This window comes from Dermacentor andersoni, chromosome 4, assembly GCF_023375885.2.
Source record: "Dermacentor andersoni chromosome 4, qqDerAnde1_hic_scaffold, whole genome shotgun sequence".
NCBI lineage: Eukaryota > Metazoa > Arthropoda > Arachnida > Ixodida > Ixodidae > Dermacentor > Dermacentor andersoni.
In genome coordinates this window covers 187365803-187384670 of record NC_092817.1, presented here as the reverse complement: position 1 = coordinate 187384670, position 18868 = coordinate 187365803, and the positions used below count along the sequence as shown (strand labels likewise).

The window sequence follows — 18868 nt, the reverse complement described above, 5'->3', positions numbered from 1 at the left end:
CACAGCTTAGCCGTGTCCGAAGAAAGGGGGATCCTGGGGGTTGATCTGATGCTGGGTGTTTGGACATTTAAGTCCCCCCGGCGGAGGCAACACACCTCTTTGGCCTCTGCTTCACGTAGACGGCACCCCCGGACTGTCCCACCAGGGGGAAATCGGTAGTTGCTTTTTGCTGTCTCTCTCTCCCTCCAGCCTTCGTCTTTCTCTCACTTTTCATCTTTCCTGTCTTCTCCTAGCTTCTGCTTACTTCCAATTTTTCCAGGCAGCAAGGGTTAACCTTGTGTGAATAGCCAACCTAGGCTATCTCATATTTGGTTAGAGTGATAACGTACAGCTGGCGCTTACAGGACCTGTTTTTTACAGTCCCTGTAGCGTCCCCTTGTAGGGCTCCGCGGAGGGTGGCTCGCGTTATTGCCGAAAATGAAATTCTCCTATCTCAAAATCCTTCCCACCCCTCCTTGATCGACCTCAGAAAAGAGGGCGCACCGAAGATGTATTCAAGTTCTTTGGTCGTGAAAAACCCAACTTGCCACGATTTCACGTCATTCATTCGGAAAAGTCAGATACACAAGTACGGACAATCTTCCCATTTCTAGTTTCAAAGTCTTTAACTGAGGCTCTTGGTGGAGATCTCCTCTTGGAGCTCCAGAATCTGAAACAATTTGAAAAGTTATCCAGTGTCGTGTCATTTGGGGACGTTCAAGTGACAGTGACTCCGCACCGAACTATGAACACTACCCGCGGCGTTGTCTCAGACGATGATTTGCTTCACCTGACAGACACAGAGCTCTTGGAGGGCTTTAGTGAGCAGAATGTTGTCAATGTGAAAAGAATAAAGATGAGGCGGGATGGCAAAGAGATTGCAACCAAACACCTAATACTCACCTTCAATTCAAGTGTCCTACCCGAGTCAATCGAGGCCGGGTACATAAAGCTCCGTGTTAGGCCGTACGTGCCAAATCCACTGCGATGTTTGAATAGCCAGCGCTTCGGCCACAGTTCACAGAGCTGCCGGGGCCGCCAAACATGCGCGAAATGCAGCGCCCACGAACACACCACTGAAGCTTGTGCGAACGCTCTCCGCTGCGTAAACTGTGACTTGGAGCACGCCGCATACTCGCGGTCGTGCTCTTCCTGGAAAAAAAAAGGAAATTGTTACAATCAAATTCACGGGAAACATAACTTTCAAGGAAGCACGTAGGCGGGTTTCATACATGCCGACGAAAACCTTTGCCGATGTGGCGCGTCAGGGCGCAGCGTCACAACGGCCCCCGGCGGCTGTCCGACCCACAAGCAGTGAGTCGGCAGTTACGCCATCTGCCCCCGCGGCGGTTGCAGCTAGCGCTGCTCCGTCAACCGAGGAGAAGGGACCATCGACCCCGAAGGTGGGCGCAGCCGAGGCTGCCTCAACCTCCCAGGTCCAATCCAGCGCTGGCAACGGCCGGCGCAGCCAAATCCCCCAGGGAGCCCTATCGACCTCCGGGCTGGTGGGCGCAGGGGTCTTGCCCTCCAAGGCGGGACCCTCGCTGGTAACTTCCCGCTCGCAAGAGCACGTGTCCGGCGCCTCACATGAGGCAATGGACACTACACCTATCCTGAAGGCGCACCAAGCGCCTAAGGAGCGGCGAGGCTTCCTGGAACGCTCCAGAAAGGGCAAAACCCCGATTACAGGGCCTCGAAAGGGCTTTGTAATCTAAGGCATAACTTCCGTTTCCGTACACACAGCGCCTATTGACTTCCAATATGGATACACAAATAATTCAATGGAACGTCAGAGGTCTTTTTAGAAACCTTGATGATGTGCAGGAACTCATCCGAAAACACAATCTAAAGGTGCTGGTTTACAGGAAACACCCTTAAAATACAAACACACAAACTTTCTCCGACAGTATGTAACTTTTCTCAAAGATCGCGATGATGCTGTCGCATCATCGGGCGGTGTCGCCATTGTTATCCATACGAGCGTTGCGTGTCAACTTTTACAGCTAGAAACGCCTGTTGAAGCAGTGGCGGTTCGAGCTGTTCTGAAGAAACTCGTCACAATTAATTCTCTTTACATACCCCCACATTACAAATTAACAAAACATGAATTCCAATTCTTTATAGATCAATTGCCAGAACCTTATGTTGTTCTTGGCGATTTCAATGCGCACAGCTCCCTGTGGGGCGACTCTCGTATAGATGCGGGAGGTCGTCTTGTTGAAGAGTTCCTTTTTTCTTCTGGTGCGTGCCTTCTGAATAAGAAGAAATTCACACATTACTGTCTTGCAAACAATACCTTTTCTTCAATTGATCTGAGCATAGTTTCCCCGTCTATACTGCCTGAACTCGAATGGGAAGCTACGAACAATCCTTACGGAAGCGACCACTTCTCCATACTATTAAGAACACTTAAAGAAAACGAATATCCACCACAGGCTCCTAGGTGGAAGATTGACACAGCAGACTGGGAGAAATTCCTAACCCTCACTAGTATATCATGGGATGACATGTCCTCGCTAGAAATTGATGCTGCTGTGCAGTATTTTACAGCCTTCATAATAGATGCCCGATCTAACTTATCAGTGCGGCTTCCGAGAAGGGCGCTCCACAACCGATTATCTCGTACGTGTTGAAGGAAATATCCGGGAGGCATTTATACATAAACAGTTCTTCCTATCGATATTTCTCGATATGGAAAAGGCGTATGATACAACGTGGCGTTACGGAATCTTAAGAGACTTGTTAGAAATGGGCATCCACGGTAATATGCTAAACGTAATAGAAAGCTATCTGTCCAGTCGTACCTTCCGGGTTAAGGTCGGTAATGTACTTTCGCGTCCTTTTCCGCAAGAAACGGGTGTACCCCAAGGAGGCGTGCTCAGCTGCACACTCTTCATCGTGAAGATGAACACGCTTCGCGCTTCATTACCACCGGCAATCTTTTATTCTGTCTACGTGGACGACATACAAATAGTTTTCAAATCTTGTAACCTCGCAGTGTGCGAGACACAGGTACAGCATGGCCTGAACAAAGTCTCAATATGGGCAGACAAGAATGGATTTAAGATCAATCCTAGCAAAAGCTCTTGCGTTCTTTTTACAAGAAAGAGAGGAATGATCCCAGATCCTTGCTTAGAACTGGGTGGACAACAAATACCTGTAAACATAGAGCACAAATTTCTAGGTGTTATACTTGACTACCGACTCACTTTCATCCCCCACATTAAACATCTTAAAGAAAAATGTCTAAAAACAATGAACATATTGAAACTTCTATCCCAGACAACATGGGGTAGCGACAGGAAGTGTTTAATGAATCTCTATAAAAGCCTCATTCGATCACGACTAGACTATGGTGTCATGATTTATGGTGCCATGACCCAGTCCACCATCTAGGAATCCGACTGCCCACTGGCGCTTTCAGAACGAGTCCTATACAAAGTTTATATGCAGAATCGAATGAGTGGTCACTTCATCTGCAGAGAACATACATCAGCCAAACATATTTTCTGAAAGTCCACTCTAATCCTCAACATCCGTGTTTTAATACCGTTAACGATATGACATATGCTACACTCTTTCGTAATCGTCCCTCCGTAAGACAGCCTTTCTCGCTGCGTGTGAGGGAGCTTAGTCATGAAATGCATGTCCCACTCTTCGAGCTTCGCCTAATGCATCAAGCCAAGCTGCTTCCTCCTTGGGAGTGGCAGCTGATACATTGCGATATATCTTTCATGCAAGTTAGAAAACACGCTCCAGAGATTGAAATCCAAATGCATTTCCGGGAACTCCAGCAAAAACACTCCTGCACGGAGTTCTACACAGACGCATCGAAGTTACACGAGGGGGTATCCTATGCAGCCGTCGGTCCATCCTTCTCGGAGTCCGACGTACTGCATCCGGAAACTAGTATCTTTACGGCTGAGGCCTACGCAATGTTGTCGACCGTTAAGCATATAAGGAAATCAAAATTTAAAAAATCAGTTATATATACGGACTCCCTAAGTGTTGTGAAGTCTTTGATATCCTTCTGTAAGCTCAAAAATCCTGTTATAATTGAACTCTATTACGTCTTATGTAAAGCATATGTATCTAACCAACATTTGATTATATGCTGGGTGCCTGGCCATAGGGGCATCCAGGGTAACGTTCTAGCGGACCAGGTGGCCACATCGATTGCATCACAATACTTGTCACAGACCTGAAGCCTTTCTTAAGAAGTAAACTGCGAAACTACTGGCAACGCTTGTGGGACCTGGAAACAAATAATAACTGCATGTATTAAAGCCACAATTAGGTTTCTGGCCTCCTGTAACAAAATCATGCCGGACAGATGTCCTATTCTGTCGTCTAAGAATAGGACACACATTTGGAACGCCTAACTTTTTACTCACTGGGAATGAGCCTCCAACCTGTGGTAGATGCGGGGAGAGGATGACCGTCCTCCACGTCGTCCTGGAGTGTCGGGAAGCCGAATATGAAAGAAAGAAACATTTTCCTTTAGTATACCGCTGCATATCCCCCTTCATCCTGTTATATTACTCGGTGCAGAACCGCTCTTTGATACCAACGCAGTCCTAGGTTTCCTGAAAGATGTTGTGTTACATGTAATTAGCCCCATACGTTCGTAGCGCCTCCTCTCTCCAGAGGATGCCGCTGTGATAGCTCTTTCGTATAGCACATGACTCTAGGCCCTTGTGTTTGAAGGGCTCTGGCGAGGCAGCAGTGCTCCAAGTAATTTTACCATCTTATATATTTTTTTATTTTGCATCATTCTTCTACGATGGATTTTAATGTTCATAGTATTCATCATTAGTCATCGCCATAATTTTATAGCACGTAGATTTTCCGCACTTTACAGCCACTATTTTTAGGCCACTTTACAGCCAAGTCACATCTTCTTCACAGAACACATCACTGCACCGCGAAATCACTAACACTGTCTTGGCGCTCTTTGGCCATATCTGGCCCTTACGGCACTAAACCACACACATTCATTCATTCCATGCCCAAAAGTCTATCACGTGGATCCGCGCCTATCGCGGTGGCTTAGCAGCTATGGTGCTGCGCTGCAAAGCACAAGTTGGCCGGACAAAATCCATGCCGCGGCGGCGGTATTATGATGGCGGCGAAATGCAAGAACGCCCGTGCCCCGCGCATTTGGGGCACTTTAAAGATCCACTGTGGTCAAAATTAATCTGGAGTCCCTCACTACGGCGTGCCTCGTAATGAAATCGTGGTTTTACCCTATAAGTGCCCAGAATTCATTCATTCATTCATTCGCAAAGCCTGATTCATAAGACCAGGGTCGGTGCTGTTCTCGCCAGATGGCAAGCCCATGCAAGTGGTACTCATAATGCAACACGACTCAGGTGCCGTCAGCATACCATGCTGAACATGCAACACAGGTACCTTTTCTACAAAGTAGCATCTCGTTGGGAATAACTTCGGCCATCAGGTTACTCCAGCCCCCTACCCTAATAATGTATCATGGTATGCACACGGCATTTCACCCCAACCACAAGCCAACGCTACTTGGGTTTTCTAGATTGTATGTGGGTTCTTGCCCGTGAAACAATGATCCTCGCAAGGTTATAATTTTGCTCGTTTACCCTATTGCGCTTTGCCCCTCGAACATAGCCAAGAGGGCCATGGACTTTAATTAACTTTCATTTCCCAATGGATTCCACCAGCAGACTCAGCAACTCAGCAGACTCGTGTGACAAATAGGCAGTGAAGCAGGCGTTCCATAGCCTCTGATTGTTTTCATAACGAATAGACGCTCGTGACCCCAGTAGAACCTCATCGTAGCTTTCGTGGGCCACTACCTCGCGCCCAGCTGAGCAGATACGGAGCCAGGGCTCACAGTGTTGAATACGCAAAGCTTTAAAATATTGTTCTCAAGCTGGTACTCCCTAATTTTCGAACGTTATATTACATAGCTAAATGTGCCGCGACTGTTGATGAATTAAATTGCCATTTATCCTCTGACCTCATTCAACAATCGCGCAATGTGCGCAAATTATCATATGTTGTGTCAACCACAGCTGTGTGGAGCACATTTCTTGGAAGTTTTTACTGTAGTTAGCCTGCTTGACAACTTTCTTTTAGAGTTGTGGGTTATCTGTTCTTTTTTATTTTATGGAATGTTTTCTACCGGTCAACCGTAGATATGCACTCGCGTTATTGCAAATCACGAATAAAAAATCGCGCACGGAATAACCCTCAGCGGTGGCACCAATTCAGCGGTGGCAGCTGCAACTCGTAGAATCCTGCAACTCGTAGAATCCTGCTTGTTGCAGGTTGATGTCGAAACCACTTCTTACTATTGTATTAAGGATCAACCTACTATGTTGCTGCTGTCGCTGCCACAGTGTTGCCCTGCAGTCCTGTTTGTTCTTGTTAATAAGATTTGCTTTCTTTTGTGCGCGCATTTCGGAAGTGTCAGCTATGTCCCGCACTTGCTTTTTATGTCACTTGCCCGTTCGTGAAGAGGAAGGGACGGTTCAGTGCTCCGAGTGCTCTACGAGTACCACTTTGGCAAGTGCACTGGCATAGATGAGAAATAATTTAAAGCAAAACCAGAAATGCTGGACACGCGTGGCTCACAACGTAGCTGAAGCCGACGTTCTCGTGGATATTAATCGAAAGCTCAGAAAGCCTGTCTGCCTTAGATGGGCAAATCAGTGACATGAACAATCACTGCTATTTATGTGAGGAAAGTTTGACGAGTTTGAACAAAAGATAATCCGACAGGACATTGAAATAAAGGCTCTCAGAACGCGGGTGGCATAGCTAGAAGAAAAGCACATGGTTAACGCCGCATTACAACGCGAGCCTAAGCAACAAGTAAATGACCTCGAATTTCGCAGCCTTAAGCTGGAAGTTGGTGTTGGGCTGCTGAGCACGAGGTCGCGGGATTGAATCCCGGTCACGGCGGCCGCATTTCGATGGAGGCGAAATGCGAAAACACCCGTGTACTTAGATTTAGGTGCACGTTAAAGAACCCCAGGTGGTCGAAATTTCCGGAGTCTTCCACTACGGCGTGCCTCATAATCAGAAAGTGGTTTTGGCACGTAAAACCCCATAATTTAATTTAAGCTGGAAGTACATGGTGTCCCTGTTGTTGCAGGCGAGAACCTGTTATCGTCAATACATCGGGTTGCAGACACACTTCGAGTCCCTCGGCTTACTGACGCTGCAGTTGTATCGGCTCACCGCCTGCAAGAGAGGCAAGATAAAGTTTCCGGAATTATTATCAGGCTTGCCAAATAACAGATAAGGCGCGCATGGCTGCAGGAAAGAACGCGCTCAATAAGAGCGGACCGAAACGTTTCATTCAGGAAAATTTCACTCGTTAACGCCAAAAACCTCTTCGAGCCGCGAAAGAGAAGGCAAAAGAAAGAGGCTATAGTTTCCTCTTGTATTTATATGAAAAAAAACTCGCTCGAGAGTCCAGTGGAGCAGTTTCCATTGTTATTAGGAGTAAAGACCAACTCGATTGCATGTAACCGATGCTAAGTTCACGCTTTTCAACAAAAGCGCGATGGGTGAGACTTGTTTTTGGTCTAATAATGTGAACCAATCAATGTCAAAGTTTTCAACGGCTTCTTAATTTCTAATTTTGCCATTGCATTTTCGCCCTTACACTCCGAATTCGGACTCTTGCGTACCTGTGCACCTTGAGGTTGTTGCAAATAAACCACTGATCGTTTATGTTCGATTGTGATTATGTTCGATTGTGTGACGAGTCAGCATTATCGTGTTAAAACTCCACAAATTTCACCCTTCCAATTATCGCACTATCCCTCCAGAAACGCCTAAAGCTTTCTACCCTTTCATCATAACAAGGTATCACTGTGCACTGACAGCGCCCTCACACTTGCTGCAGTGCTGCTCATAGGAAAATCACAAAATTCTAACAACGTGTTTAGCCGTACGTGTCGTCCAGGCCCGATCTGTTCGTAGCTACCAGATTTTCGTTACGCGATATTAGGGGCAGTTTTACTAGGGCCGGTCTGGGATAAATTGTCTACAGTCATTTTAAACTGTTTAATGATTGCGCGGTATTGTTATAGAACGCAAAGGCGGCCTCAGTAAATAGATTACGATGCATTTACCTGGCATATATTGTACACATATTTATAGCACTGTTCATAGCCTCGTGAAACTGTGATGACTTTCCACCTCTTGCTCAGTCTGTACGGTTTCGAAATTCAACATTCAGCGGCAACAAAATTTTGCAGGAATCTCTTTGTATTTTTTTAGCATAAAGATGTGTGACAGGTTAATGTTTACCAATGCACATAATTAATTTTTTCGCCCAATACCTGCGGAATTGGGCGAGAAGCTTATAGAGAAGGTACTTGTATTTCGCCTTTTTTGCCCGCTTCGACATGGTATTGAGGCAGATCAAGTGAAGTGCCCAAGCTTGCTTCATTGCTTCCAGGCTATCGGATTTCGCACGTCCTGTCAGAATCGCGCGCTTGCATCAGTTCCCATCCACACACTTGGTCACAGCAAAGGAAAGCATCGAAACAATGAAGTTGCGCGATCCGTGAATAGGAGATATCACTGTTCATTTCACTCTCCAAGTAGTACTGTTTGTACAGGAGATAATTTATCAGTGCTAATAAAGGTGAATCAGCTCCTCACGCATCTGAAGTGCATCGTTATCACACGTTCAAGCTGTTTCTCGTTACAAATCTTGCTTGTCTGGTTTTGCAAGCCTGTGTAATGGCATTCCAGGTCTGTCGTTTCTAAGTGACAGAAAATCGCGGCCACTGCAGCGCACTTCGTCCTAAGGACAGGAACGGTGGTCCACAATGAAGGCTCGAATCGAAGGTGGCATCATCTATTCGCCCTACCCTGAAGTTCAAATATCGAACAGTTCTTTCTTTGAGGCTACAAAAGAAGCATGCCTTACTAATCCCGACAAGCCTGCTTTGGTAAGTTGTCTTCTGCGCTACCATTGGAAATGTGCGCATATTTTACAACTTATTAATCCAGTGCCCAATTCCCTAATTTGTGGTAATATGCCATAATGAGTTCTAGTTTGTTTTAAATCACAAGAATATGTCGCTCAATGTAGTCCAAAGTCTACTGCTTGCATTAAACGAAATTAAATTTGTACGAGCCAGAAATATTTCTCTGCTACGCCCCTTACGGATAAGACTCCCGCCACTATAGCGCTGGTTATATATATTGTGACGTGGTAGTGACTGAAGAAAGCACCGAAGCTGTGCCTAACGAAACTAGCTTTCTATTGGGCGAACTTGTGCCCTCAAAAATAGGCAACACTCCAGGAAAAACGACAGCGGCGAACACAGTTCGCGATCGTGGAAAATCTGATCAGCGGGTCAAGCCAACACCACCTAGATAGCACAAGGCCTGCTGGCTACGCTCCATGACGGCATGCTACTTGGCCCGAAATTTCCATTGCCAAGGCTGGCATGACGAAAGCGGCGACGTCAAAGTCACTGTTGCTTACTCGGGAGCATCCCCATTAGATTCTATGGCAGTCGGGCCAGGTAGCATGACGTCATGGATAGGAGCGAACAGGCCTTGTGCTATCTAGGTGGTGCTGGTCAAGCGCGTCGTCTTTTATACATCACTCGTCGAACTTTCCGGGTAATTGCTGGTGCCCCTGTGTTTTCCACAAAGTTCTACACCATTCTCACCGCGCCATGAAATCAGATTAGACAAGCTTCGGTGAAAACAGACAGCGGATGGAACCATCGATAACTTCCAAAAACTTCCAATACATGCAGGCGCGTCCTGCGCTGTGCGATAACGTTTGTTAGACGCTCAAACGGGGTCACCCGATAAAGATAAAAAGGTACGCGTGTCAAAATAATGTGACCCTTAGTGACCATTTGCCCATTTACTTAGTCACTGACACATCTCATACGACAGAAGACATCACTGCGAAAATAATATATCAGGACATCAACACGGTTGCACTGTCTCAGTTCCGAGATGAACTCGTCATGACTGATTGGAACGAGGTTCTTGCGTGCTCTTCGGCTGATACCGCATATGAGTGTTTCATTGAAATTTTTTCCTCTCTCTATAAACGATGCTTCCCTTACAAAGAAATAACGAAGCCAAAACGCGCACGTAAACCTTGGATAACAATAAGTCACTTAAAAATGATACGTACAAAAAACAAGCTGTACCAGGCGTTCTTGAAAAATCGCGATTTAGATGCGCTAAACATGTTTAAAACTTACAGGAACAGTCTTGCCAAAATATTAAGGCTAGCCAAACGTAATTATTACTTTACTATTTTCGACGGCATCATAGACACCAAACAAATGTGGAAAACCCTAAATACAATTATATTTTCACGTAAACAAGCGCCCCGCGTCAACGAACTTAAAATTGACAAACATGTATTTAAGGGAAAAGCGTTGGCCAATAAATTTAACGACCACTTTAGTTCTTTATCGGACAGTACTCACGATGGGAATGCGTTAAGTTATTTACCCACGCCAATAGCACCCTCGATATTCATTTGCCCCACAGAACAATCTGAGGTAACTAATGTTTTTATGAAACTTAAAAAAAGTAAAAGCGAAGACATTGACGGCATAAAAATGGAACCGGTTATTTTTGTCCTCGATTTATTAGTACCTTGTTTGACCCATATATATAATCTTGTTTTAAACACAGGTCTGTTCCCTCAGCGTATGAAAAAAGCCAAGGTCGCGGTACTTTACAAAAGTGGCGACAAAAACGAAATGAGTAATTACAGACCAATATCGGTATTGCCAGTATTTTCAAAGGCTCTGGAAAAAATTATTTTCACTAGACTTTCAAGATTTTTGGACATGCATTCTGTGATTACAGTGGCACAATACGGTTTCAGGTCAGGTGTATCGACAGAGACAGCACTTCTACATCAGAAAGAGGTCATACTAGGCAACATTGAAGCAAGAAAGCTCACACTAGGCATATTCGTAGATTTTACAAAAGCGTTTGATAGCATTGATCACCAAACATTGTTAGAAAAATTGCCCTATTATGGCATCAGAGGCGTTACACTTGACTTAATAAGGAGCTATCTTAGCGACCGGTACCAGTGTGTGTCAATAAATAGGGAAATATCTATGCCCGAAAAAATCAAACGTGGTGTACCGCAGGGAAGTATATTAGGCCCTCTCTTATTTAACCTTTATATTAATGATATTGTAAACATAGATCGATCAATAACATACATTATCTATGCAGATGACACGAGCTTATTTTTTACAGGAGCAAACCTAGATGAGTTGATTCAAGCCGCTAATGAAACTTTACATAATTTATCCGAATGGTCTTGTCGCAATTCATTACAAATCAACAGCTCTAAAACCAAGGCCGTTCTTTTCCGCGCGAAAGGAACGGCTTGCAAGTACTCACATAAACTGCTACTAAATCATTTTGAACTTGAACTTTCAGAGACCGTCAAAACATTAGGTATTATCTTTCATCAACATATGCTGTGGGATTCTCACATTGAAGAATTATGTATTAAACTAAGAAAATCCCTAGGTATGCTAAGGAGGTGTCAGTCGTTTCTGCCGGTTCCCCAGAAACTTCATATTTTTAATGCGCTTTTTAGTTCCCACCTACGCTACTGCCAGTTGGTATGGGCATCTGGAACACAAACATTAAAGAAAAAGATATATACACTTCAGAAGTGTGCTTTGCGGGCTGTTGCCAATTTAGGCTATAGAGATCATACATCTCATTTATTTATGAAGTTTAAGATTTTAAAATTCAGTGTTGCCTATGAACATCAATTGTTGTTGTCGTTAAGGTCAGAAATTCGTAGAAATAGCTTAAACTTGAGAAGTTTAGCGCAATTACAACGGAACATTTCATTGCGTCCCATCAGAAATTCTGAACACTGGCACATTCCCCGAACACGAACGAACTACGGTCTTCAAATGTTAAAATTCACCATTCCACATGTACTCAATACGTTCAAGCTTACAGAAGATCACTTGCGTGTCCTTTCGGGCAGGGAGTTATTCAACATGTTTACATAATCTGCTACAAGCCTAGAAAAATTGTGTCTAACTAAAGCCCTCCTTTCTGTTTACAGTATGTCTTACTGTTATGTTACCTTGCAATAATTTTCTTGTCGTTGCTTTTGGTTTTTTGTGCGTGAATGATTGATGTACTTGTAGGCACCCAAGGGCGCATATAATTATGTATACTTGACAATTATTGTACACGTTTTTACTTATTTTTCTTTTTCTATAATACGTTAAGACTGTATGAAGTTTGAATGATTGATGTACTTGTAGGCACCCAAGGGCGCATATAATTATGTATACTTGACAATTATTGTACACGTTTTTACTTATTTTTCTTTTTTCTATAATACGTTAAGACTGTATGACGTTTGCTGTGCTGTCGTTCTGCTGCTTTGTACGGATGGGAGGTGGGGCTAGTCAAGCTGCATCTGCGCAGCTTTTTTCCCACTTTCCACGCCACAACTGTTCTGTGTAAAACACACTGTACTGTTAGTGGTGAAAATAAACTTCAACTTTCAACTTCAACTTTCAACTTCAACTTTCAACTTTGTCGTCGTCTCATAAGAACAGCAGGGGCGCTATTCTGGACATTCCGCCATTTTCTTCGATGCATGACGTAGGCGCGACGCAAACAAAATGGCGCTGGTGGCCCAGTTTTGCTTACGTAACGTGACGCCAACTTGACGTTTCGCCTAAGAAACTGAAATGAAGGCACTGAATGTAGCGTTATCAGTAAAGCAAAACAGTTTTCCTCCGCAGCAAAAATAAAGCAGCTATCTCAAAGCATATGATGATTCCCTTGAAAACGCTTCTCGCTTCCGTCGTCTGCTGCGTACAAGCCGTCGTCTGCTTTATTAGCTAGGATGCGTGTCCCCGGAAAATGGAATGAGTCATCGCATGTTGGCGCCAACGCGCTTGTTTTCTTGCTTGAGACAACATACGCGACCTACCAGTGGTGATGCGCGCACGTTCGGCCACGTTATCGCTATTTCGTGAAACGCAAGTGACTCAGCCCGACTCGGCTGGCTGAGAAACGGCCGAATATCACCGATAGTGTTGCGCGAGCCAGAGATATCCACTAGCGCGACGCAAGCGCCGGCGCTGCCATCTCTTGTTCATTTCGCTGGTTACTCGCACCGAGGGGAGGAAACTTCAAGGCACCGCCTTGCGTACATTTCTTTTTATAAATTAGAAAGAGGCCGTTGTCATAACTTTTGATTGTGCAAAAAGGCATTCATCTTGATTACAATACAAATGCAGCAGTGAAAAGTGGACAACATTGCCGAAAGTTTGCTATGTTCAACCAATATTATTTCGTATAAACGCGTTCTTTTAAAAAATGATGGCCCCAAACACAAATGTCAACACCACCCGAGAGCGACGCAAATACTATGAGCACGCGTTATGAAGAAAATATTTTCGTGGTGCCAAACGACGGGGAAAATGTGGCGATACGCATTCCTCTCGGCTGCCATTGCATATGGCTGCTCATTAGCATAATTCGCACGGCTCGTCGCAGCAAAAATTATGGCAGGAAATCTCAGCAATGGCGGCCCAGCGCAACGTCACGCATCGTCAAAATGACGTTTACGAAACAGCCCTTACTGTGACGCTCCTCACGAGATATTCCTTCAGGCAATCAGCAAGCTGGCATGGCGCATATCTTGGATCGCCACCACATATTCGCGCAATTGCACATGCATTGCACTGGTTGTGCATGCTATCGCTCATATTCTTTTTGAAGCGCTAACATCGCAATATAGCTGCCAAGGACCAAAAAAATCTATTAGTCCATAAAATTTGCAGCTCCACGTCACGTTTCGTCATCTTGATGAATACGCAAAATTGCATTTTGCAATACTTCCGCTTCCCGACACAAATTTCAAAGCACGTGACCTTTCGACAGCCAATCAGAAAATAAACGTGGCGGATAATGGCGGCCGTGCAGCCGCCATGCGTGTCCAGAATAGCGCCCCAGATACAGCAGATTCGAATTCGGTCTTGCTTTATAAAAATAATCAGAACGTTGACTGTGATTCCAGCAACGTTGTGTAGAAAACTCGACGCGAGGTGTGCAAGCAGGAATCTATTGGACAAACAGCGACACACTTTCACCTGCCGCTGAACAACCACCGCCCGCGCGTGAGAAATCTCCCGAATTTGCGCTTTCGACCACTTTGTCGCTGCGTTAAACACGTGAACATCGTACTGGTTTCCAACACACCCGTGAACGGGAGCAGATAATTTTTTTTTTCATCCGTAAATTTAGAGCGTGCACTAAAGGAAATATTGAGCGTCCGGGGCGGCTCATGTGCCTCCTTGTGAAGCCGAGGGTCCGTGCGGGCACGAAGGTTCCATGAATGGCGTCATATGCCAGGTGCCAGGAGAAAGAAGAGGTCCGGAGCGAACTTTGAGAGATGAGAAGAAAGTTTATATTAAAATGCACCTGATTGAGTTTTACAAAAATGCCTCATCCAATTTTCGGAGCAAACAACATGGTAAACTCTTTGCATGTCCAAGCCCTCCTTGACAGCAGTCCAGATACGCTTTTTATGCCGTTTATTTCCCTCTTTCACTCGTCGAGGGATCTCGCTGGCCAATCACAAACGCCGAACGGTTCGCAACCTCCCGCCCCCAGCGTCCTACCTTTCTGCCGGCTCCCTGGTCTCCAACGTTGCACAATACGTGGCAACCACGTGGCAAACTGTGAACGTGCAGTCGACGCATTTCCGCGGGAGTCCTCGACAATGTCCTTTTCATCAATTAGTGGCCTCTTCGTGACTGTCACTCTGTCAGGATTCGGAGACTGGCCTTGGCGGTAGTCGCAGGGTGGCTTTGTTGTCTTGAAGTGAGTTGCCATTGTTTACGCGTCACCATCGGCGCCAGGTCTAGTCGTAGTCAGGGCCGGCATTCGTCTCACTTGTCAGTTCTGGCCGTTCGGAAAGCCAGAGATACGGAACATCACTGCTTGTCCGTAAGTCTCAGGTGACATCGATTTAGTCGCCTTGAGTAAACAACGAAGTGTGAATAGCACCAGAGACAGCTGCACGTCTGCCAGTGAAGCATGCTTTGTTCCGAAAGATCGTCAAGCACAACAGCCTCCGGAATGCGCAGTGATGAAAGGGAGCCCAGATGGGCGCCCTCTACGCGAAAACTGAGACGCTGGCCGCAGCCTGATGTTTCTTCCTTGTGCGCCTCAGGGGGACGGGCAGAAAAAATAATAGGTCCCGTTTATTTCACTTTGCCACTCAAGTAGCCATTCTGAGTTATTTGTTGCCCCTGCTAAGAATCCGCGCGAGCTGACGTGGTGTCATCTGTACGGTAAACGTTCGCAAATAGCTACTCGGAAGCTCCCTAAATCGACTAGAGCCAAGGACGTATCAGGTTTCAACATAGTGGAAGGCTACAGTGCGGGAACCGACGGAGACAAAGGAGAGACATAATGTACCCAGACACAGCTTTGAAAGCCTCATAGATCCTTTCTCTCTCTGTCTTTCCGCAGCTCAGCTGGGCCACAGAATTAGCCGGAACAGGACATACCTTGTATGTGTGTTGTGACACCCAGTTCCATGCCACTGGTTGCTGCCTTTCTCTCTCCCTTCCGGGCCCCTCCTATATTGGGCCCTACAGCACTCTATTCAACTTGCCCTCTCTTTCGCTACAATGGTGACAAGCGCACTGGTGCTGCGCAGCGACAGTTTTCTGCATCCCTGCACAGTGTCAACGTAAACCTAGCTGTCGCTCCTGTCGTCCCTTCCGACATATGTGGTTTCTCTCGCACTGTCCTCCTTACCTACAAGCAAGGGGCGTCTTCTTGCCCAGCATCATTGCCGATAAGGCTGCTGTAGATCTTTCAAAGTGCCTAGAAATATTCAGTCACTACTAGCACTGATCCATTTAGGTTTTTGTGGTATCTCTGGGATGTTTCTTCTTTCCCCTAAGAACGGCCAAGCACGCTGCTTGCTGTGTTGGCTATCAGTACTTAAGTGCCACTATATTGTAAACCTAGATGAATAGGAAAGCGCCTGTCGAAACAGTTGAAATGAAATCCTTGTTCTCTTGACCTTATAGCATCGCTCAAGTTCTTTATACCTGAAAGGTAGGCTGAATAGTGTCTATATATACAGGGTGTGCCAGCTAACTTTAGTCACACTATAAATATGTTCAAATGTCACATCGCTGGACAAAAGAAAGGTAATGTTGTTTACCGTCGCTTGGAGACACTCAAATTATTTTTTTTATTCCGCCTAATTATATAATTAGCCCTAATTAATTGGTCAACTTCTCAATTATTACAATAAGATAAAAAAGCAGTAAATGAGAAAATTTCAAAACGTGAGAACTATCAATACAGCGTTATGTTCTGAGCGCGAAAGAAGCCCGGGCACACACACAAACTGCCTCAAGCGGCCAATCGCGCGGAAATTTTGGGTGCATTTGCAGGCTTCATTCCCGCCCGGAAAAACACTTTATGTAGCACGTTTTGAGCGAAAAAAAAAAAGCTGCACCGCGAGTTGTTCATGTAGCTCTACAATTGTCTCATAGACACTTTTGATCAAATAAGATATTTGAGAAGTTGATTAATTATTTGAATAATTATCTAATTAGGCAGAGAGAGCGAATAAAATTTATTGATAGGAAAGACAGAGAGGTCCACCTGAGCTAGTGCACTCTAGTCTGCTACTCTGCACTGGGGAAGAGGGAAAGGGAGTGAAAGTACTGGGATGGATGATGATGATGATGATGATGATGATGATGATGAGAAGAGAAGTGGTGAGTGCTTATGTACATGAGACAGCTGCCTTGCTAGATCCGCTCGTTGAGCTTGGTGTCCTGCAGAAACTTCAACAACACTTTAGTTGCACGCATTGAAGTCGCAGTGTCCGGCCATGGGCCGAGGATAGCTTCCTCCGACATTCGTTGATTGCCAACGCTCGCTAGGAAACTTTCCAACGTCTTTCGCTCCAACATATATGCTAGGCAATCACACAGTATGTGTTCCAGTGTTTTAGACATCTGGCAGTGTTCATAATCAGGGCTGTTCGATTGGCCGATGAGGTGCACGTAGCGACGGGTGAAAGCGACGCCGAGCCGAATCCTGTGTAGCAATGACGTTTTGCTCCGTGTAAGCTTCGGGGGCAAACAAAATTTTCCGTCTGGGCTGATCATGTCATCATCACTCCTGGACCTCATTCTAACGTCATCGCCCGATAACTTTTCTGCGGTGACACACATGCCCGGACTGAGCGATCATGACATCTTGCATTTTACACTTACAACAACACAAGAAAAAACATACCGACAGCGGAAAAAATTCCGAGATTATAAAAAAGCTAACTATCAAGCCATCAACAGAGAACTATGCATATTTCTAGACACTTTCCTACCACTTTATCTGCAACGCTCCATAGAAACTAACTGGTCTATCTTCAGAAATAAAATAAGTGAGCTTATCACCAAACACGTACCTCTTCGATCCGTCTATGCTAACAATAAAGCACCATGGTACAGCACATATCTTAATCGGTTATCGAACAGGAAAAAACGTTTATTCCGTACAGCGAAACATTCCTCAAAACAGACGCATTGGCTAGCATATAAACACGCAGCAATTTCATATATTAAAGCCCTAAGGTCAGCCAAATTTTCATTCCTTAATTGTACACTTCCAAATTTATTGAAGACTAATCCAAAACGCTTCTGGGAAGCCATAGGAGGAAACAACCATAAAACTGGAATCTCATTGCTAACAACTTCTGGGGACCCAGTACCTGACCTATTGTGTTCTACCGTGCTTAACAATACCTTCACTCAGTCATTCTCATCACCTCAGACCCCTGATCCGATGCCCGAGATAAAATCAACTAACTACCATTTCATGGATCCCATCGTTTTCGACGCAACTGGTATCAAAGCCATAGTACAAAACTTAAAACCTAAAGCATCATGTGGGGTAGATGAAATTAACACTATATTCTTACAAAACACAGCGGAATACTGTTCAATCCTACTAGAATGCATTTACTCACAATCTTACAACTCTGGCACCATACCGTATGATTGGAAAATTGGCAAAGTAATCCCCATTCACAAAACCGGACCAAGCCATGATCCACACAACTACAGACCCATTTCACTTACATCTGTACCATGCAAAGTTATGGAGCATATAATATACACACATCTGGTTAATTTTCTTGAAAATAACAACTTCTTCACAGTTATGCAGCATGGATTCCGTAAAAACTTCTCTTGTGATACTCAGCTTATCCTCTTCACTAACGCCCTACATGCCAATTTAGATTCTGGTTTTTTAACAGATTGTATATTTCTCGACTTCTCTAAAGCATTTGACAAAGTGAACCATGCATTGCTTCTTCATAAATTAGGCGTTCTAAACATCGACCCCTCCGTAATTGATTGGATTCGCGCGTTTCTGACATCACGTGTTCAATATGTAACCACTAATGACGCTAACTCACCTTTAGCCCCAGTTGACTCCGGCGTCCCGCAAGGATCTGTGCTCGGTCCTTTATTATTCCTAATTTATATTAATGACTTGCCCACTCACGTTTCCTCGAACATTTGTCTTTTTGCGGATGACTGCGTCTTGTATCGTAAAATAACTAATTCTTCAGATATTCTACTAATTCAGGAGGATCTCAATAACATAAATGAGTGGTGTCGTACATGGCGCATGGAATTAAACATTAGAAAGTGTAAGACTATGAGGATTTCTCGTACTAACGTCATCTGCCCCACCTATACGCTAAATAACATCCCACTAGAATGTGTAACGTCATATCGATACTTGGGGGTTCACATTGCCAGCAATCTATCCTGGAAAACTCACATTGATCACA

At 44.9% G+C, this 18868-nt stretch overlaps 1 protein-coding gene across 1 annotated transcript in view; it reads left to right on the top strand.

Annotated features, from left to right (window-relative positions):
- The first annotated feature begins 8732 nt into the window (after positions 1-8732).
- Positions 8733-18868, top strand: part of LOC126531884 (uncharacterized) — an 82849-nt gene continuing 72713 nt past the window's right edge. Inside the window, exon 1 of the mRNA XM_050179618.3 lies at positions 8733-8927. Coding sequence (XP_050035575.1) covers positions 8805-8927 — 123 coding nt within the window. The 5' untranslated portion in view covers positions 8733-8804. The remainder of the gene's footprint in view (positions 8928-18868) is intronic.